The sequence below is a fragment of the Endocarpon pusillum genome, assembly GCF_000464535.1.
Source record: "Endocarpon pusillum Z07020 unplaced genomic scaffold scaffold5445, whole genome shotgun sequence".
NCBI classification, from domain to species: domain Eukaryota; kingdom Fungi; phylum Ascomycota; class Eurotiomycetes; order Verrucariales; family Verrucariaceae; genus Endocarpon; species Endocarpon pusillum.
Window position 1 is genome coordinate 1 of NW_006916515.1, and position 22,487 is coordinate 22,487.

General features: G+C 41.5%; 5 protein-coding genes across 5 annotated transcripts; 1 reads left to right on the forward strand and 4 right to left on the reverse strand.

Annotated features, from left to right (window-relative positions):
• Positions 1-3,554: 3,554 nt before the first annotated feature.
• On the forward strand, positions 3,555-3,949 carry EPUS_09308 (uncharacterized protein; the record flags this gene model as incomplete). The annotated part of the gene is made up of 3 exons (XM_007806428.1): positions 3,555-3,596; positions 3,654-3,719; positions 3,773-3,949. The coding sequence occupies 3 exons, from the start codon at positions 3,555-3,557 to the stop codon at positions 3,947-3,949; spliced, it is 285 nt and encodes a 94-aa protein (XP_007804619.1).
• An 85-nt stretch (positions 3,950-4,034) lies between these two features.
• On the reverse strand, positions 4,035-6,283 carry EPUS_09309 (uncharacterized protein; the record flags this gene model as incomplete). Its single annotated transcript, XM_007806429.1, has 2 exons — positions 4,035-5,859; positions 5,913-6,283. The coding sequence occupies 2 exons, from the start codon at positions 6,281-6,283 to the stop codon at positions 4,035-4,037; spliced, it is 2,196 nt and encodes a 731-aa protein (XP_007804620.1).
• A 3,348-nt stretch (positions 6,284-9,631) lies between these two features.
• Positions 9,632-10,507, reverse strand: EPUS_09310 (uncharacterized protein; the record flags this gene model as incomplete). The annotated part of the gene is made up of 1 exon (XM_007806430.1): positions 9,632-10,507. One exon carries the CDS (start codon positions 10,505-10,507, stop codon positions 9,632-9,634), a length of 876 nt encoding a protein of 291 aa, XP_007804621.1.
• Positions 10,508-16,384: 5,877 nt separating this feature from the next.
• On the reverse strand, positions 16,385-18,391 carry EPUS_09311 (uncharacterized protein; the record flags this gene model as incomplete). Its single annotated transcript, XM_007806431.1, has 2 exons — positions 16,385-17,158; positions 17,276-18,391. 2 exons carry the CDS (start codon positions 18,389-18,391, stop codon positions 16,385-16,387), a joined length of 1,890 nt encoding a protein of 629 aa, XP_007804622.1.
• Positions 18,392-18,809: 418 nt separating this feature from the next.
• EPUS_09312 (uncharacterized protein) lies at positions 18,810-19,112 on the reverse strand (the record flags this gene model as incomplete). The annotated part of the gene is made up of 1 exon (XM_007806432.1): positions 18,810-19,112. The coding sequence occupies one exon, from the start codon at positions 19,110-19,112 to the stop codon at positions 18,810-18,812; it is 303 nt and encodes a 100-aa protein (XP_007804623.1).
• Between the last annotated feature and the right edge of the window lie 3,375 nt (positions 19,113-22,487).

The following is a 22,487-nucleotide window of genomic DNA, read 5'->3' on the forward strand; positions in this document are numbered from 1 at the left end:
CCCTCGCATAGGGGCTCTGGCCAACTGACATCGCGACAAAGCCTAATAGAAAGGGCCTCTGAACCATCTTGAACGTGGTGTTGCAGCTGGTCTTCGCGCCACGCAACAGTTACGAGAGGATACACTGCCCATTTGAAACCATGGCATGGCCGTGGGAAGACCGCGCAGCTCATTTCATTCGTTGCTTCCTGGGCCGGTCAATCCAACCGTTGGCCTGGTTATTGAGGCGGATTATGTAATGGCGCCCCTATCAGCATCTTACCGAGGGTATCTCACCTCCCCATGGATCCCTCAACCAACACCTCCCTTTGCCTGAGGCACCGGCAACACTATAGCAGGATCCTGTGTAGTGGCCTCTCCCTCTCCCTTTCGATGATCGTGACATGTTGATCCTTGGAGACCTTGTATCAGTGACATAACGTCGCGACAAGGGTGAAAATGCCGTAGTGCTGGCCAGTTCACTCAATAGCAGCGCAGCGATCAAGAAGGCCCAGAACGTGTCCAATAAGACACAATACAAGTGTATGATAGACCCAGTAGATAAAATGCTTCGCTAGGGCTGTATCAAGATCTACTTTACTACCTCAATGTCATCATCTTGAACAGCAGCCCTTAACTCAGACAGTTTAGTCTGTTAGGAGGTTTATGCAAGATAAGCCCTTACGATTACACTTCCGCCATCTAATCACTTTTATAAAAGCTCCTTGATACCCCTTACATTGTGTTTGCCTCCCATTATCATGACTTTTGTGATCACTCCTCCAGGGGTGAGTAAAAAGACTGTCCGTAGGTCTCAGCAAGCCAAACAAGACGGCGACAGGGCAAAGACTATTATGACCAGAGTGTGGCGTTCCGCATAAGTAAAAGTTCGTTTTAGTCCCTAGCCACGTTCTAAGTTCCAACGCAGGACCAGTCAGGCAGTCCTCCAAAGCACACTCCAAGGCACGAAAGCTGGTGAGCATGACTGCCAACGTCATCATTTGAGGCTTTGCTCGATCTGACCACTTAAGTTGTACATAATAATGTCTTCATTTCTAGTCGAATTGACCACCTCTCTGGCCAGTCAACCTGTGGCGCACCTCCAACCCCGCCCCCCCTTTCTCCGTTGACTGCTAACGCCGATCACGGGTCTGCTTGCCTAGGACACTGTCAAGCATGAGCGGCCCTCTACCTGTATGGCTGTAGCGAGGTTTGTGTCGTCACCGTCCAAGTTCTAAATATAGTAGAAGTCCTGGACCCTGTCGGTCCTGGCACAAGGACTCTTCTAGTTGGGAGTGCGAAGGGATCGATTGGAAAGATCTTTTTTCGAGGTAATTTGCCAGCTGTAGCCTGCGCGGCGCAAAGAAGTCGCGTGCGCCGTGGAGTATCGACGATCATATGTAGCCTGCGTGGAGGCTCTGTGGGTATCGAAATTGACGAATCAGGCTGTTAATAATTTTTCGAGTAGAATCGCTGCCGGTGCGTTACCTCTTTTGGTTTAGCCGAGCCCGATCGGGCATCGCGCCCTCTCGCCGCTTGGCCTAGCTATAAAGAGCCCGCTGCTCCACCGTCTCCTCGGTCGTCCCTTCTTTTCTGTCACTTTGTATGTGAAGTCGTTGCCGGGAATTCCGCCTTCGGTTTAGGCGGCCTGCCCCTTCAGGCATGGTCACACGGCCTTGGTGGCTCGCTGCTTTTAACGTCTTTATAAGAATCCCCTCTCTTTATCCCTCTGTCCTCTGACTCTTTTTCATTCACTCCGTCGCGCTGGCGCTCTCGTTTATGTTTCACACGATACAGCCTCATTCTGTCCTTCACTCCGGGTCCCTCGATTCTCTATCGACTTTTTCACAAGCCTAGCTATTCCCATTGTCTTTAATTCGTGATTCTATGGCGTATCTAGTATGTCCCCTTCGCCAACAGGTTGTTACTCGCGGACGTGAAAACAACCAATACAGCCGCATAACTACAGCCACATCTCAGCTCATGTATTCTATGGGAACCGACTCAGGGATTCAATTTCTTACCTCGCCCCAGCCATAAAAAGCTCTATAGTCCTCGCGTTTGTAAAAAGTGAGACGGTCGAGAGGAAGAAGCCAGCGGATAGAATGATTGTCACCAGGCGGGCGGCAGGACTCGATATGCTGTACAGAACCGCAACTGGTAAGAGCAGAATCAATGTGGCGAGCCATGTTGTTAAGATACGGCTGAATCTGCGCAGTCTTGAATTTGGGAGGAAAATGTGTTCGTCGCCGATGATGTTGTGATGGCATTTGTCAAACACTTTAGGAAAGTACTGTGATCGTTATCAATGGGATCACTCTGATCGTGAAAATCGGTTCTTGCCCTGTGAAATCTGGTGTGGACCCAAAATGTGCAGTCCTCGACTATGGATTCCATCCGTGTAACAGCATTATCTCCTGAGCCAGTGAGATTCATCAGATCATCACATCGCTCTAGGTACGAGGTTTCTTGACGGGCAAGGCTGGAGGTCCCTTGAATCCAGTTTTTTAGGCTCTGGATGTCTCTCTCATTTGACTTTGGCATCGATAATGCCCGACAATGCTGTTCCAGCATCACATCTAAAAGGAATCAGTCATCACCACTCATAAGGTTATGAAGCTATCGAGATGTACCATACTCAGCCAAGGACTTCTTTAGTTCTTGGAATGTCCGATGTCGGGCCGCGTTGCCGTCTCGACGACTGCACCCCAGAAACAGCTCACGATCTTCACTTCTATCAAGTTTATCTAATGACTCTTCGAGTATGGAAACCTCATCCTGTTTCAGGAGCAGCAGTCTCATTCGTGTCTTGGTAAATCGCCGGAAGTTGTGAAATGCTGCGTGTGTACTGAGGAGAGCACTATATCGGGGATATCCGGGACGAAACGCTTCCACTTGTTCTCCCAGATTAGTTGAGATCAAGAACGATTTAGGATGATGTACGGTCTATGTTCTCTTGCAGACCTTGCCCAAACATGTTACTCCTTGAATATCTAGCACCGTAGCTTTCATCACACCGCAATTGAAGGGACTAAATATCGAAAAATGGGCAGAGACGAGCAAAATATATCTTGTTGCTCGAATGTTTCCAACAGCTTCTTAATACGCAATTTCTGAGACAGAGGGATTCGACTAGGGCATGACACGAAGACTTTTATGCATATGGGAGTAATTCTGTGTACTGCATTGTGAAGGATTCGGGTGCCTAAGGCAGCTTTCAAGGCCAACGCCACCCCGTAAGCACAGCCTTCTTCATTAAAGCCTGCCTGGGCCAGCCTCTCTCAACTGGCAACTGTTAAATTGGCGTTTGGAGAAAATCTGTTGTCTAGGCTGTCTGTCAAGCAACTAACTGCGAAGGTGAGAAAGTTGGCGGCCACCACGAAGTACGCTAGGTCTAATCTGGAATCTGGGTAACCACATCAGGCCGTGGCATAGGTCAGTGCACCGTGCTCAACACATGCTCCCAGCACGCGGGTGCTTGGTCCTCTCTTACTCTCCACGATAACTTCCCCACCCTTGGTCCAACTTTGGCTTCAAGAAGATTTTCTGCCCTCTCTTTGACTTTTTGAAGCATCATGGATAAGGCTCAGCCTCGAGCTAAGACAGAGAACGAGGCTGTAAGCTAGTCGTCATACGCGGAATCCTTATGGGAAGATGGGCTGACCATTCCCAAGCCTGCCAGATATCAGCAAATCCTTGATGATTGGGAAGGGCGCCCAGTGATCAAGACGTATGCAAGTGTAAGGTTGTAACAACCATAATTCTAGCCAAGTATGCTCATCTTATACTCCAGGGCAGCAAATTCTGCGTAGGTGACAAGATCTACATCTCTGAAGGTCGCACATTACGAGGCCCTTTCCTTGTTGCCAGTGTGCCAAACGTTGGGAGGTATACAATCAGCAAGGAAGACGGTACTAAGCTAGACGAAGGAAAGGTCTATGAGGAGGATAAGCTTGAATCTGCGGAATAGAGAAGAGACGGTGCTTTCTGAAGCGTATTAGGGCCCCATTATTTGGGACCGGAGGACCTTATGGACGATAGTCTCACCGAGTGCGTTAATAGATGGGTGCTCCCTTGCCCAGCTCGTCAATAACTCGGGTCTGGAATGAAGTTGCTAGGCGGGACTCGTTCTCGTCATCCAATTCCACTTCAAAACTCGAAGTCAGGCACACATGCACTGCTTCTTGGTACGAAGCTCCAGCATAATGAGCAAGCCGCTCTAAACAGGCGCCTTGAAGTCTCTGGAGCATCGAGTTTGGTGTTACTGGACCCTTTATCTTGTGGCTCACAATATGCAAAGCACTTTGCCATAAGCCAATTTCAAGCAGTACAACACCCAACGAGTAAATATCATGCATCTTAGTGTGGCCTTTACGTAGAGACCCTTGCCTGCTTGGATGGCGATACACGTTGAAGGCAATGTCGTCGTTTGAACGTCCAATTGAGGGGTCTGATCCTGGACGGGCAAATTCGAAGCCTTGTAGGAATGGACGAGAATAGTCGATTGTTGTCTCATTCTTGAGGCTGAAGAAGAGTACATTGGGAGAGCTAATACCTTGGTGAACCCAACCAACAGAATGCCACTTCTGCACTGCTTTTGCTAGAAGGAATGCAATCTTAAACCGATCATTCAAGGACGGCCTCGCGGAAGCTTTTGAATGAAGAATAATTGACTGCAAGGTGTGGTATGCACCCGGTGTTGTTTCATACGGATGAGGTATTTCGAAATCAAGAACGAAGCGATTTTCAGAATGATCATGGGACCAACGGCAGCAACGTAATGAGAGAAAGCCTGGGCTCTTTGGTGCATTTAATAGCTCTGCTAAATGAGCCACTCGCGCCGTCAAATCTGGCATCTCCCCCGGATCAACGTATCGACCGTAATTTTTATACTCCTGCATAACTGCAAAGTGAGCATTGGCGGCAGCTTTAGACTCACTTTGAGGCATGCCGAAGACGCTGGATTTGTGGACTAGCCGACGTAGCCTTAATTGATCTGCAATGCCGAACATTTGGGTTGCAGGGTCATCGATCGCTTCGCTCAGAGCGGAGAGATCGGTAAGCCTGGTGGAGTTCAGAATCTTGCGCTCTACTGTATCGACGAACGCAGAATTTTCTGCTTCGAGCTGAATTAGGAATCTCCGAACGCGCTCTTTAATGATGATCATGTTCTCTTGCGTGCGAAAAGCGCTGTTCTGCTGAGCGATGTGCTGTTCAACAAGTGCTTGAACGTTGTCCCATGCCTTTAAGATGTCTTCAAATGCAGGCTCGTCCAGTGTCTTTGCTAGCGGCTGACCATCCTGTCGCACCTTCTCAACGAAGCTCTGGATCTGAGTTGTGGTTTCAAGTATATTTTGGACATGGAGGGCGGTCACCATCCGAGGCATGTCAGCGCCTAACCACTGGGCTAACTCTTCTATGTGTGCCTTGTTGAGCTGGCCTACAGTTCGGAAGAGAAGCTGAAAATAAGGACCTTCAATATCCTCGTTGGCACTCGAACAAAATTTTTGTGGAAGGGGTGACAATCGCATCGTCGGTTGAGTCGGCGTAAGCATAACGTGAACTGGAGTTGCATGTAGATTCGCCTCGCGAGCCACCAACCGTCTGTGAAGGTCTGCGATTGCCACATAACCGTTTCTCTGTACACATCGCTTTATCTCTCTAATCAATGCCCGGGTGAAAGACCGCTCCCCAGGTTGGGGAGTCTTCATGCCCATAGCTGATGCTGCCAGAAGCTCAAACCTACCTGGACGCCGTTCTCGGGCCCGGCCAGCCTGCGCGGCGAAGCAGCAGTCCAGTAACAGCAAGACATCTGCGTCTGCATTTTTGATATCGTCTTGTATTCGAAACCACTCAAGCGTGGGCTCTCCCTTTGCGTGTCTTTGTAACTCGTGAGCTAACGCAGAGCACTTTCTGTGGGGTAGAGTTCTTACGCAGCCCAAACTGATCTTCTTTCTTCCCCTTGTACTTTATCGTCATTCCGATCTCCATGTCCACCATAATGGATGATTAGCAACGGTGCACCTCCTTTTTCATCCGCAATTTTAGCAGCGTGCAGCACGGATTGCGTAACGAAGTTATGCAATTGCAGATAACTCTGTGACGTGGGAATGGCGAATTCCTCTACTCCATACTGAAAAGAATCTCTGAACATCTGTCCCAATTCTTGACCTTCCGTTTGAAAATCCTCATGGCCGTCTTTCCAGTAAAGAATGAGCACTTTTGCATAGCAATAAGTACGCGAACGCGCCGATGTCTGAAGTTTCTGGTTGAGTTGCTTAGTAAAGTCGTCGCTCGTCTCCATGTTTCAAGTTCATGGCAGCCCAGAGATAGGAAGTTCGCAGATCCTTCATCAACCCGCATTGACCTGAAAGGGTTTGATCTGGTTGCTTGAAGAGAGCAGGTGGTGGCACAATTCAATGCGATTATCATCGTAGGATGGCAACGGAGTAGACCTTCTCTAGGCAACTCGTGCAGGCTTTCAGTCTTTTTGAAACCGGGCTTGGATTTATTTGCCTTGAAGGATCAGTGATGATTGGGGCCAACTACAGTCACGCGCGAAAGTATCTGACCAAACTGCAGATTGTCCATATGAGTGAGAATCAGATGTTCTAAGAAGTTGCGCAAACAACTAGACAAATTTCGTCTTAACTTAGACAAGCAATTCAATATTAAGAACGTCGAGGTTCAGCCATAGAAAAGTGTGCCGCCTAACTTTAGGATAAGGGGAACTTGAGTGATATACAGTCACGCGCGAAAGTATCTGACCAAACCTCCAAACACACCAAAACCCGCACTTTTTACAACTAAATAAAAACTTTAGCTAGGTGTTAATCCCATATTTAAAAATTTAGAAGATATTCAAAATTAGTAGATTAATCTTTTATTAATAGAAACTTAGATCTTAAAACTTATAGATTTTAAACAGGAAAACTAGAAAGTAGAATAATTCAAATTTTTAATAAAATTTATATGAGACTCTATATAAATTTTTTCTACTTTTTTGAGATTTTGACTTTAATTCTGTTCTATTTAATATGTAGATATTTTACATAAAAACTTTGTATTTATCAATAAATATTTCATCAATTCTAAATTGAAATCATATTTAAAATTTAGTAGTTAACGCCTAGCTAGAGTTGTTATAACTATTTTTAAAAGTCGTCTTTTTGGTGTGGTTCTACACAAATTTTCAAGTTAGTTAGATACTTTTGCACTAGTACTGTACCAAGATTTAGATGGGGTGGGTCTAACAGCAAGCTGCAAATTTTAGGGGTCTCCCAGGCTGAGCTCGGGAATGAGGCGGCTCCGGACACAAAGGACCCCTTTTCCCCTCCAGTTCAAATGACACTTTGCCGGTTGTATCAAAACACGATGTACGTAGTATTTATAATGCATAATCTCTCGATGATGATTGGATGCTGCTGTAGGGCTCAGTCTACTAGAGATCAGAAAGTGTACATTATAGTAGATCACCCAACTTATTCCAGAAACTATATGCGCTATTTGAACAGGACTTTGATTTTGCATATTATTATAACAGAATAAACGCGGGAAAACTAGCTAATAGGCGCTTATACAGTTTAACAAATTCCCTGATTAGCCTTTACGTAGCGTAGCACAGCCTCTGGATGTGTTATAACACAGTACCACATTTGGATCCAGACAAACATTCGTTTACCCCTTCCCAGAATCACTCTCTGAATGTCCATTTATAAAAGACTCAGGTAACGGCGCCCTAGATCTTCTGATGTTAACCCGTTTAGGCTTGCGAAAATACGCTAAAGTCGCCCCCTCTCTAGAAGTATAAGAACATTCGTCGGTCTCTTTACGAAAAGCATCCGCTTAGCATATCTGTGAGGTGGGCCTATTAGCGCTCTTTCCCGGCTATATAAAGACTAAACCATATTTATAAAACATATTAGCGTACAGGAAGGTTATTTAATATTAGCTTTCTTTACTAAGAAGAATAATTCTAAGATAATATAAATAAAATGTAAAGGTAAGCTAAAACATTTTTATAAATAAATTTTCTTTTATTCTAAAAATAGATGTATATGTAAAGCCTCTTGATTAGGATTAACCTTATTAAGAGGCCTAAAACTAGACCCTAAGAATAGAATATAGATAATTATAGCTAGAGGACTCTTTTAAGGGACTTATAATTCTTTGTCTATAGGCTAAAATTTACTAAAGTAAATTCTTTACGTTATTACTAAGAAATTATCTAAACTTATCTCTTAAATAATGAACATAGATGATTACTTTGACTCTGATTACAAAAGCGGGCTACCAGGCTCTAGACGCTTTACACTAGAAGGAATTCTTTTTATCAGATTATTAATATAATAGGTAAAGGAATTCCAAAGACGGAATAAGCTAGATATACTTAAAAAGCTCACGAACGAAAAGTCCCTTTTGCATTAGCGCATTACATACTATCAGGAAAGTTGGTCCAGAACACTTGAGTTGCTACAGAAGGCGCAGGAAGCTCTATTTTCAATGAGCACCGCTCTTGAGAAGTGCTTTCAAGAGAAAAAGGCAGCTGAGAAAGACTGGCTTGCGTTTTGGGGGATTATTAGCGACTCAAAGAAAGACTCTAGGCAGGTTGGTTGGATTTAAGATTGTTGTCGTGTTTATAGCTCGCCTTGAAATATACTAGTATGAATCCAGATTTCTATTCTATAATTGCTTCAAAAAAATCGGCCAGCCTTTGTAGTAGAGCAATTTAGCTATATAGTAGCGACAAGTTTGTCGTCTGCTATTGTTAAGACCTGGTGACCCTGTTTGGCTCTCCTGCCAAACTCTCCACCGTCTGTTTGATTTCCGCTGTCCAGTTTTTCAACTCTTTCACATTAGCCTTAATCTCTTTGCACAATCTACTCTGCCATTAGATATTAAACGATCAATAGGCATTATAGTTACCTTGTCTTCTCCTCTTCTATTCTGTAGGCATCCGTTAACTGCATCCAACAGTTTCTTGCTCAACCAACGACTTACCCGTTCTGGATTCCCCTGAGGAGGTCTTCTATTTTGTCCATCCTCTACTGGAGCGTCGAGACAACTTGTTTGAGTTCCTGGTATTCACTTGGAGAATCGGTCAAAGTACTTTGATCTTTAGCAGCTGACTGAACCTGTAACAGTGGACCCTCTGGAGCAGTTGCCAGGTAAGTAGAGGGATCAGTTTGTGCTTCCCACTCCCAAAAGCCTGTTGGCATGCTGGCCGTGTTAATCGAATCACACATGCCATTTACAGGGAGCTGTGACCCGTAATCCTGGGAAAAGTGTGATAAAGGATCACTCAATCCGTAACTTTGGTAATCTCTCGTGAAATTAAAATCGGCTTGTAGTGTATCTGCGCTCTCTTAGTTATTAATTGGTTCAAGAATTTGCCATTGTCACGTCTCTATAAAGCCTCACATCTTTATTCATTAATGTCGAGGCGGTAGTGCAGCATTTGTATGGCGCCAACAGGTTGCTTAGCCATAGAGTACTTCCCCACTTAATGCAAGACCCCACTCAATGCAAGATTTTTACACATTCGCAACCCAACTTCAACAGCACACAGATAGCTCAAAACAGCAGTTGTCCAATTGAGATTTTGCACATTACTAGAATATACAATCAAGAAGCTATAATACAAATTTGGGCCCTATTCTCTGAAGCGCTGTGGCAGGGCGACCACCCGACCGCGTCTATTCACAATTAGCGCCTCCGCGACAGCGACGTTGGCAGTGTCAACAGCAGTTGAAGGAGCTGCTTCAATTGGGCGCGGGGGGCTTCCTTGAGAGGCTGTTATTGAATTAACAGTCTTTTTGGAGCGTTTTGTAGACGTTTTGCGTGGTTTTGGCGGGCCAATTGACACTCTCCTGACACGTGATTTTGATTCTGCAGCGGTTTTGACAGCGACAGCGACGTTCTTGCGTAATTCCTGCTCTTTTTTACGTTTCTGTGCTGCTAGAGCTTTCTGCTGTTTATCCTGTTCTTTTTGACGACGCTTTTCCTCTCTTTCTGCCGCTTTCTGCACCTTTTCCGCCGCTTTTGCCTCCTGACGAGCTTCCTGCCGCAACTGACGCTGTAGAACAGCTTCCTGCTTCTCCGCTTGTAATTGCTGTCGTTTGAGAGCAGCTTCTTCCTTGCGTACAGCCTTTTGTCGCTTTTCTTCTGCCTCGGCTGCTTCCTTGCTCTCTTGATAGGCCCTAGCAGTAATGACCTTTGTTGGACTAAAAAATTGAGCCTCACTAGTTGCCTCCTTACCTAATAGATTTAGACGTTTGCCACGACGTCTGCGCTTCTTTTCCTGGACAATTGCTGCTCGTAGACCTCTGTTTTCATGACTTTGTATCTCAAATTTGGCTGCCAATCGTAATACCGCTCGTTCAAGAATTATGGCTTTTTGAAGAGAAGGAGATGCTTTACAAAGACGACAAATAGCATGTGCAGTTTGGGGTGTCGTAATAGGTAATGGAGGAAGCTTGAAGGGTGTAGAAGGACTGGAAGACGATTTTTGAAGCTTCTTTATCGTCATTAATGGTTATAAAGGCCAGATGCCAGTCTTTAAAAAGGCGTTTTGGATATTTTTTGCTGTAAAACTGACTTTCCAAGCTTCTCTGAATATCGGCTAAAACATTCTTTTTGCCTCCATTTGAGCGTTTTGTGGTATATCTGTGTGCTGTTGAAGTTGGGTTGCGAATGTGTAAAAATCTTGCATTGAGTGGGGTCTTGCATTGAGTGGGGTACGGCGGACTATGTGGCGCAAACGGCCAATTCAAATTTTCAACTCCGCAGCAGGGCCATGGATTTGCCCACCAAATTTGTATGGGGAATTCCACGAACTTGTTCGCTGAGTGAAATGCATGCGGGCATTTGTCTCCTGTTACTAGTAGAACTGTTCAATTGCCTGTTTAGGTCTCTAGATAGCTGTTCTTGGTGTTGCGCGTTGTTCGCAGGGACAAGCGCGTTAATTCTCCTCCATATCAGGACCCTCATTACTCAATTCAACCTCCTCAATCTCCTCCATCGCAGGTTGTTAAGGACGCTAATCAAATGCTCTAGTTGGCTTCTCTGATAGAGCTAATCGAGGCTCTCTATCGCTTCTTAAATGCTTATTAACTCTCGCACGAAGTTGGAGATAATATGCGTGATAAGGAGTTGAATTATCATTCTCAGGAGCTTACTAAGCAGTGTTGAATCTAAGATGTTGTAGTTGATTGTGATATTATTAATATGTCTCCGGAGGCAGAAATTCATCTATATCTAATAAGGATTAGTATTGATAAATATATTTATCTGAACTACTTACTCTATTCTTGTACGTCATTCTGTAACCCTGTTAAGGTCTCAGAGTTAATTAAGAGGCCCTGATTCTTGATATAAGGCGGAGGATGATGATATAGAATATAGGGCTTGCCTAATATAACGTTCGGATGATTACATTACTTGCGAATAGAATAAATATTCCAAACCCGTACGAAACCCTATATCTTTGTACGAAGAACTGGTATATAGATAGCGAGTAAGGCTATCTGGTCACTTGGGATCTTCAGATCAAAGCTACCTTTTTGAAGAAGAGCTCTAAAGTAATTCTATATTAGATTTAGCATAGGTTTAGCTATAAATAGTATATTAATATAACTTACTCTTTATTAGAATAGTAATCCCTTTATAAGCTAGTTCTACTAAGCCTTAATTCGCTAGTTTGTTGTACTAGCTCTATATATATAGCAGTCTTTTAATTACGTATTAGGGTCTGCTACTTATTATAATAGATAATGAGCTTAAGTAAGAATAACCGTTTTACCGCTATAGTCAGATCATATAAATCAAGAATGCTAATTTAGTATTTCGATTATATCAAGATACTAACAAAAAACGCTAATAGCTATACGCTCTAAGATATCAACGTAGATTCAGATAATATAATAGGAATAAGCATTAATAGCTCTATATATCTCAATACTATAAGAAGCAAGCTTAAGATATCTATCCACAGATTGTCACGGAGTTGACATGGAGGCCTCCTGGGGCCTAGATAGAGTCGTGGTCCGACTCTCTCTAGGGCATCTGGATAAGGATTAATATACTATTCCAACTGCATTCAAGTAACTTTGGTTACTTGGGCGTAACTCTTTTGTGAAGTTGGATCACTATCTCACAGATCATAAGAAGTTAGAATCAAGTACAATATATTCGCTATAGTAATATTACATATTTTGTACACAACATTTAATAATGTTAGAAGTAAGTATATAATAGATAGAGTAGATTCGATTACTAAATATAAATCAGTTAGTAAGTAATAAAAGTACTAGATTTAACTATATAGTATAGCTAAATTTATAAAGATATACATATTAAGTAATATTTACTTCTAACTATTGAAAATAAGCGTATAATAACTCACGTCTATAGCTCTTAATAATGCCCTTTTGTAGTTCTTTTATTATTACTTTAGTAGTAGTCTCATTTGCTTCTTATTAACCTTCTGCTATACAGAGACTATGCTTTAAGCCTAGCTTATAACGAAGCTGTAAAAGAGCTGCCTCTCTAAGCTGATATCCCTCTGTTTAAAGAACGCGATAAAGCTGATTGTTATTAAGGCTGTTAAAGAAGAGAGTAATTATTTGATCTTGTAATGCTAGCGTATCTTGAGTCTACTTTTGTATAAAGATATTTTACTCTTTTAGACGTCTTTAGAGAGTATAATTAGTTAGTTGAGTTTGGTACGAATTATATAGATATCGAATAATCTCTGCGTTCGTCTTCTTAAGAGCTATTAACACTAGAATCTTATTCTTATATAAATCTAAATCGATTTTTATATAAGGCATAATAAATATTAATAAGAAAGAATTTTGTCAGAGGCAACAGAATAATATAAAGGCTTTAGAGGACTTAAAATAAATGAAAAAAGTGGTAAATAAATTCTATATTTTTGATTATTAGCTAGATATCTATATTATTAACTTCAAAACTTTATATAACCTTCTTATAATGCTATAGCCTTTATGGCTTCCTTTTTGCGACGTTAATTAAGCTTCTTATAATGATTTTACTGATCTTAAAGAGTGCCTTTATTATCGTCTTTGTAATCTAGCGTTTAAACGGTTTATCTCTAAATCGCAGGAGATAATAAAGCTACTTGACGACTTATTAATTCTGATACTAAAAAAGACGAAAGCTGTCTTTACTACTAGCAATAAGCATATACGAGATCCCTAAACCTAGCGTTTTTAAAGATATACTTAATATTTTGTTACTAAGCTAGTATAATAGATGATAACGCAAAAGACTTAGCACTCCTCTTCTATATAATCTTAGACAAATATTCTAATTCCTTTAAATCATACGATTAATAAGCTAATAGCTAAAATCTATTAAATAATGATAGTAATCTAGTATTATATAATATAAGAGAATACAGAGCTAATAGACTATTAACTATTAAAAAGAGTCTCTTTTAAGCTTTAAAATAAAGTAATTATAGATCTAAACGACTTTATATATAATTCTCTGCTAAAACAGGTCCGAGAATAAAGAACGACTATTACGCAGAATAACAATAAGAAGCTTTATCTTGCGAAACGCGTAGAGTCTAAACAGACTCTAGTTGAGCTATTAATAAGTGCTGATGACGTTCGTACGATTAAGGAGGTAATAGAGTACTTCAGGATTATTAATAAGGAGTACGTTATTTATATTATTATTAAACGGATAAAGCTTAAGCAGCTAAAGAAGGAGCTATCTGACGAAGAGCCTATTAATACTAAGAAGGAGAAGATCAAGAAGAAGAAGACTAAGGAGAAGAAGATTAAGGAGGAGGCAAATACTAAGCTTATTCCTTGTATAGAATCTATATTATAGAGAATTCTTAAATTCAAGAGACCTTCTACAACAGAGCCAGAGCCTTCTACAGCTGAATCCTATAAACAAGCTTATTCTAATATTAATGACTCCTTCGATCAATCTGCTAAAGAGCTAGATTAAGTAATCAAAGAGACTGATGCTCTTCTTTAACCTCCACTCTCAACTCTAAAGGAGAAGAAGAAGGAGAAGGAGAAGAAGAAGAAGAAAAGAGTTAAGAAAGATACAACATCTACAAAGAAGGAGAGAAAGAAGAGGGGTTATAATAAGACGCAGGAGCTCCTCTATAGCCCTTTAGCTCTTTGTATAAAGAAGAAGATAAAGGATAAAACTTAAGAAGAGGAGGAGGAGAAGAATCAACTCTTTCTACGGCCTCCTGCGGCCCTCCGGCCCCTCCTATAGGGCCCCCCCTACTGCCCCCCTCCATCCTGCCGCCCTCCGTCCTGCCACAACGCCAACGACACCAGCACATAATGAAATTCTCCTCTAAAGGAGGTTGTGTAAAGAGAAGAAGGAGAAAAGAAGAAAAAGGGCCTCTTATATAGTCTCTCAAACCGTTCAACACGTGGTTTGGCCCTTGTTCAACACCAAGAATAGCTATCTAGAGTCTCTAATAGGCAATTCAGTCATTGAGCAGCAACAACAACTCTACATTTACAGAAATCACTCAGCGAACAAGTTCGTGGAATCCCCCATACAAATTTGGTGGGCAAATCCATGGCCCTGCTGCGGAGTTGAAAATTTGAATTGGCCGTTTGCGCCACATAGTCCGCCGTAGTGGGGAAGTACTCTAGAATGCCCCACTTTCACTTGCCTCCACTTGATTTGCTGACCTGCCACACCCAAGACCTTTCAAGAGCCGCATCTCTGGAGTAATCTCGACATTGATGCAGAAAAGAAACCGTGCGAGCACAAATCACGTAAGTTGTCACTTCTCTCGTTGGTGCCCGAAGTTGGAAAGGCTTGCAAATTTGCGCATAATTCTAGACAAACGTCTTGGATAGGCTACCAGTCCTAGATCTGCCAGTTGGGGCCGAAAGTGTAATCTGCCAGTGAACTGATTGCAAGCTAAGGCTATTTCACGCGTGGCCGCCCTCAATCAAAGCTAACGTATACTTCGTACTTATTGAGATCGAGACAAGATACCGCACAGCCTTACCACACACCTACATCTTGATACTCGCCTATAAAATGCCAATAGTGCAGACGATCGTGATTCGGTACCTTGATAAGCAAAAGTTGGACAGCCTTTTGAGGACTTTGTTCCCGGGTGTTGATTATGAGTGCGAGGTACAAATTATCCCCGTCTACTTCTCTCATTAAAACGTATTGACCGGGCGTGGCAGATCAAAGGTGATAACATAGAACCAACGGTGACACTGCGCAACATCTCAAGAAAGCTCACTGAGGTAATGTCGTCTCTCGCACCCCAAATCTAACTTGTCAAGTCCAGTATTAACTTCACTCAAGGCTGAGATGCAAAGCGTCAAGATAGTGTCTAAACAATAAACGTTGCTATGCCGCAATAGACCCTGGGTATTTTATTGAGCTTCGTACATGGAGTGAGCGGTTTGAGTGTGACCGGAAGGCTGATTCTAACAAGTTCGTTCTCAATAACAAAGTGTGCAAAGTGTATGGAAGTGTGGTATGGATTTCTAGTCTCACTGGAAGCTTAACACTCTGAATTCACCAATCAAATCTTGCAAGGTCAGAGCTCGAAGGAACTTGTTGAAATGAGATCTATGACGTAACATAGAGTCAAGAAATTGATACAATACCCGGATTTCTATCCATCTGACAAGGACTAACGATACATTTATATATATGTTGTTGAAGGGCGTGAAACGCCGGCGTGCGGAGCAGTAGACAGAATACGCCAAAAAGGCCGAAATATAAAGGTAGAGCCGAATCTACCCCAGGGCGTACAGAGGCCAGCTGAGCAAACTTGATAGGCGGAGTCGAAAGAGGCGAAAAAGGAATAGCTTTCGGAGGCGTCGACCGAGTTGTGGGTTGAGAAGTACCAACTTAGTTGCCCCTCTGACTGATTACTGAGATGCGGTCACTCTAAAATGACAGTACAGCCCGTCCCAAAAGGGGTCTACTATTCTTCCCACTGGGGGTCCCTAAACTCCCCACCGTGGGAAGATTAGGGCCACCCTATTCTTCCCACTACCCCGAACGGAGATAGGGCTACTAAATGTAGTAGTAGGGCTTCCCAACATAGCTAGCTCGGAGAACTTTGAATTTTATCTCTTGACTAGGTAAGTTTTGGTTTAAGTATTCTACTAGATAGGTGAAGGAATTACAAAAAACGGCACAAATCTATCAAATCTACTGCCAAATTGCATTGTTTTCTGCCATTCAATTGTGACAAATCCTGCCCTACTCTACACGCCAGATTTGCGTCTTCTGCTACGTAAGCATACACTGCTTCTGCAAACTCATCGTTTTTGAGCGTTTTGAGCACTTGCAGCTATGCGAGCGTTTTTCGTTGAATTTGCAGCTCTTTTGATAGCAGGCCTAAAATAGCTTGTATTTCTCATCAATCGCGGTAGCGCTGTGGCCGTTGTATCTCTCTCCGCGGCCGTTTCTTCGCTGGCGAGGTCATAGGGGATACCACTACTTGCGGAGGTGGTATAGCTTCGTCTGCAGGAGACAATGGGGATGTGGTGGAGGCGCGACGAAGAGGAGAGGGCGTAGATGGCACCGGTGTGGGTGACGGCCATAGAGGGAGGTCTAAATCAGCGAATGGCGAGGGCGTTCGAAGCAGTGGTAGAGGTGGATATAGAGGAGAAGGTGTTGTTCGCTTTTTCTGTAGGGAATTAGCCGCTTGAGAGTGTGGTGCTTGATACTCGATCCACCCTTGTATCTGAATACCACGGCGAGAAGGCTGTTGACGTTGACGTTGTAGCTCTGCACCAAGAGGGTCGTCATCACTATTGATATTCTCCTCCTGTGTCTCGCTAACAGCTATATCATCGATATCTATTGGCTGCTGACTATTGCCTAAAGACGATTTCTCTGCTGAATTGAGCGTAACAACCTTTAGAGGCGGTCGACGTCGCTGCTGTGAAGGTGCTTTTGTTCTGCGGTGACCCCTTTTCGACGAAGCAGTAACTAAAGCATCAACCTGACCTTGAATGACTTCGAACAGCGATAGCTGACGCTTTTGAGACTTAGTATATCGAGTGCTGACGGTTAGAGGGTCAGTAATTCTTCGAATAAGAGGGAGCTCAGCTAATTCTCCTAAACGATCAATTCTCCACTGAATATCAAAATCTGCTATCTCAAGAGGCAGATGCTTGATCATTCGTTGCTGCAAAAGATGAGCACAAGGTAGACCCCTTGTCGTTGTAAATACCTGCTTACAAGGAGTAAGAGGCAAATGAGCGTTTCGGAGCTATAGGTTATGAGAGCGTCGATGCTCCTCAACCTGATCAATAGCGTAATAGCTTATATGACCATGAAGCTTGCGATATAGTGGATTTTGAAGATCTGTTCTCTCCTTCTGTTGGCCATATTCAAGCTCTTCTCGTAGCTGCTTATTGTGTAGATCAAGATACATCGATAGATGATCTACAACGTCGTTTAGATGGATTCGTTGTGAGCCCATTTGACGCTTGATAGCCTGATGAACTCCCTCTGCTCTTGAGCTATCAACGTTGCCGTAGTGTCTGATTTTATCGGTCCACGCGCGTATGAAGGTCTCTTTGAACGGTAACCAAGTCCGGGTGAGATAATTAAGAATTCGAGGCTGCGAATGACGAAATTGACGCTGCAAAATGCTCCAAACTCGATCGTACTCAGTTTCTGTTGTTGCGTACAAAAGTTGTGACCAAACCCTAAGAAATTCATTAACACGCTCATTAATTATAGCTTTTCGAGCTTCGTTTGAGATATTTCTATCGGTTATTTCAAGCCATTCTTTTTGACAATAGGCTCTGACGTCCTTGTCAATATGCCAGCGACAGAGTAGATGAGGTACTTCAGGCCATACAACGCTGCAGGCGTTGTGAAGACCACCAGCCTTATCTGTTGTAATCGACTCTGGTATAGGTAGCTCATATTTCTTGTAGATATCTCGGATCCACTGCAAAACCCAGATATAGTCCTCCTCCTGCTCGTGCGTGAGAAAGGCCTGCCCTATAATGAATGACCTGTTGGTTGCCGTAAAGCCAACGATATCCAGCAACGGTAAGTTGAATCGATTAGTCTTGTATGTAGCATCAAGCACATAGCTTTTTGGAAACAGACGTAGAAGCTGTAAAGAGGCATTATGAAAAAAGAGAACTCTTTCTAAACGTTCGTGATCATCGAGAACGTACTGAAATTGATACTCATCACCGAGCTTCGATATCATGGCTTGAATAGCTGGTAAACCACGATTCAACGTCTGCTTGAATTTGTTATAGATATTCTCAATGTCTCGAAGAGTCAGAGGTGCCTCAGGGAACTGTTTTCGTATAGAGGAGAGGGTCTCTCTTGCAGATATTCGAGCTAGCTTGTTATTCTGAATCTGACTGAGAAGCTCTGGCCTGCTATTTCTCATATTTCGACGGTGGATAGGGTGAGCAGTCGATAGATGAGATGGATCGTGGTTATGCTCATTATGAGGCGCTTGACAGTGCTGTATACTCCATAGGCTATTGAGCTCCTCCTTTGACTGCCTAATTATACAGCGAAATGGACATTCTCGTCGCCTTGAAGAGCTCTTTCGAAGCTGCTTGCCATCAACCTTTGTAGAGGGCTTATTTCGGCCTGCGCGGTCGCATTCGAAGTACACAGCATAGGGATGAACATCATTTTTTTGACGCCGCTTTGAGGTGCGAACTCTCAACGCATAGCCGTGGGCCTGAGCCCATTCTTGAATAGATCGTTGAGCTTCGTCTCGAGATTCGAATAAGCCAATTGGAGGAGGTGGAATGTTAGAAATAGTCGTAGAAATCGGTAAAACCGTCCTATTCCTCCTATTCCTCTTCGTTATCTGGGTATTCGCCCGCAGGAGCAAATACTCTCCAAGGCCGTTGATTTTTGTATGGGTTTTCTGAGCTCACCCTCAACCGTGGTCGCTCTAGAGGTGACGTAGAGATGGCCGACGCTTCGTCAGTCTCTTCAAAGCCCTTACTCGGGTCATATCCGAGTTCGTCGTCGATGTAGACATGGTCAAAGTCCTCGTCAAATGGATCGAAGTCGTTATTAAAGGGATCAGATGTGACAGCGCAAATTTCGAGGCTAAAGATCAGCCTGACAAAGATAGCGTTTCTATGCATAGCGAGGAGGACTTGCCGCCTGTGAGTTCTTATAAACGAGCTCATAGCGAGGCTAAAACTGCTTCAAAATTGAAGAAGCCATAAGAGAGTGCTTTAACGTGTTAACAAGCAGCTGAGGAGGCTTTCCACGCTGCTATACTAAACTCAGCTATTAAGATTGGCCGTCAGCACAAGTGCGATTGACCTAACTGTCCGAATAATGGCTATTACTGCTATAATCTCTCTTGAATAGGCTATTTAAAGCTTAATATAGCTGATATTTATAAGTAGAGAGATACTATAAAGGATGACCCTGCTATTAATATCTATCATCCTCCTCTAAGAGTGCTAACCCGATTAATTAAGGGTTATAAGAAGCAGAAGGAGCAGAATCAACAGCCTCCTGTTACTCTACAGCCTCTAATATCTATTATAGCTTTGTCGACAGTAACTGGCTAAGGGATGACGCTTAATATCAACCTCTTAAGGAGTCCTCCACTAGCTACTCCTATCCACAAAAACGTAGATAATAAGGCTCAAGATACAGATATAAAGACCCTAGTTCCATCTGCTATAACATTAGCGTTAGCGCTACCCTTGCCAAGTAGCCCTATCCTATAGGCCAAAGATAAGGATGCCTGACTACTCACTTTTATTTAAGCTCAAATCCGTGCTTAGCCTACGTATTATGCTGCATTTAACTGTGCACAGGACCTGCTAATAAGTACTAGCGTAGGTTTTTTAGATTTGGCTAGTTTAAGCAATAAAGAATAAAAGGATATTAGTATTAACATTAATATCAAGATAAATTTGCTAAAAAATGACAAAATATAGTATCTATAGTATCCGGAGGCCATTAATAAGGTTACAAAGCATCTCTTAAGTAAGCTTAATCTTAATATACTTGAGAAGAGCAGAGATAAGGAGCTCTAAGCTTATAAATAGAGGATAATTAGCGTTAAGGAATATGTATAGATGTTAAGTAGTATATTAAGTTTATATATATTATTATTTATTTTATATAAAAACACGTAAAAATTTAATTACTAAAGTATATTTAAATTACTAGTATATATATAAGCTTACAAAATTTAATTCTAAAATTTTGTTTAAACAGGAAATCTGTACTAAGACTTAGGCTTAGCAGGATATTATAACTTAATATTATGAATTCTATCAAGATAACTGTTACAGCACAAAATGCCCTATAGCCTAGAGAGGCGTTAGGGCAGGGCATGGCATTAGCCAAGCATTAGCTGCGCGCCAAATGCTCCACCAGTGCTATGCCGCATCCGGTCTTAGGGCTGAGGGCTAGGGCAGGCTTGGCGCCCTGCGCGTCATACCTTTATCCTCACCTCTATAGCACCTAGAGAGTTCATCCATCTTCATACTAGTCAGTCATATAGTTGCCTTTTATAGCTTCTTCGTAACTCTCTGTTATCTCTATAGCACCCCTATACCCTGTTGCACAGCCTTCCGCATAATAATAATAGTTTGCTTTTTGATGATTATAACTTAATTATAGCAGCTATTACTACTTCTATATTATTAATTAATAGCTCTTTATCCGTATTATTTCTTTGTAGCTTTATAACGCCTTAAGCATATTATAAGGCATGTTAATAGTGATTTTGTTAATATAAAAATAATAATAATAAAAGTAATTCTTTATATGCTTCTTAACGCTATAAAGTTGCACAATAAGATAGAAAAAGCCCTTATACTAGTTAGAAAACTGCCTTATAAGCTCTTTATTTCGTCTTATCTATGCTTTCAATAAAAAAAATAAGAATTTGATAAGGTTAAAGTCAGGAGAATAAGGAGATAAATATATTAATTAAACACTTGTCTCTTAATATATATTTCTTAGCTCTTATATACAAATATTAGTATTAATAATAAATATAGCATTAAAAGCTTACTTAACTATAATAAGCGTTATAGTTATCTATAATTAGTACTAACTATAGCCTAGGATACAGATTTATCTTTATTAGTAATCTTTAAATAAATGTGTTAAATCTCTCACAGTTAAAGCTACTATAGTATATCTTATAGTTGAGATAGCTGTTAATCCCTATAGCTAGTAAGATACTCTATCTCCTTAAGCGCCTATTTAGTATTATTACTCTACATAATACGCCGCGTAAAGACCAACCTCTTTTATAGTCTTTTATGCGCTTATACATAACTGATTCGTTAACAAATATAGCCTCCTTAGCACGAACTTCACATATCTAAGCTCTATAGTAGTCTTGCAAGTCTTTATCTCGCTTAGCAGCTTGACGCTTAACCTACAAAGTAAGTCTGAATTTATGCGAATTAGAGTGATACAGTACTAACAGCTACTAGAAAATTTATAATCTTGATTAATTTATGAGTCAAGATTAATTCAAACTTATTCATTATTATTTTAGCACAAATAGTGCTCCTTCTGCTCTAAACACACCCTAGTTCTATCGAATTCAACATATAGCTGACCTCATTCGAACTGCTTATTAAGATGCCTATTATCCCTCCTCTTATATTACTATTAATAAAGCTATAGTCGCCTTTACAGGCTATTTAATAGATATAATTAAGCTAAAGAACAAGCCTATTAATACCAGCTATAAACTGTAATATATTAGTGATCATAGCTATATTTAGAGCTAGCTATTTCATTCTTAAATAGAGAGCGTTAAAACGCTTAAAAAAAGTAGAAAAATAAGCTAGCCGCGCTTACGCTCTACAGGCGAAACACATATAAAGGATTTAGTACTTATATTTACGCTTGTTTTACGTCTTATAAAATAGCTTCTAAAATAGCTTAAATTCTATATCTATTTAGATAATCTATTTCTAAATCTGCCTGTTATATAGTGCCTTTTAGCTCTAGGGGTCTATTATATAAGTATAATACATAAAAAAGCTAATAGATTTCCTTTACATCTTTAGAGCTATTTTGAGAAAAATAAGCTACTATAGAACTCTACTGTAGCAGAAATCATTAACAACAATACTCTCTGCTTCATCTAGCAAGATAATAAGGCCGTTAGCACTATTTCGACTACTTATAGCCTTTACAGGGCTGAGAATAAAGTTTAACATACGCAAAGATGCCTAAAAATAACGTCTAAAAATTAACGAATTCTACTACTTGTTTTTAATAATTAACTATTCAAAAAGCTCTTTATTCTAATAACTATTAATAACTATAACTATTATATAAAGGATATAAATTAAGCTAATTAATTATGCGTAGGCTTTATGTATTACAGAAAGCAGAATTATTAAATATAATAGCCCTTATTTTTTTTCTTATTAATATTACTTATATTAACGCTTATTTACTATAGAAATAAAATAATAATATATAGAATTATAATAGCTAACGTGGTTCACAAGCAGCCCGCC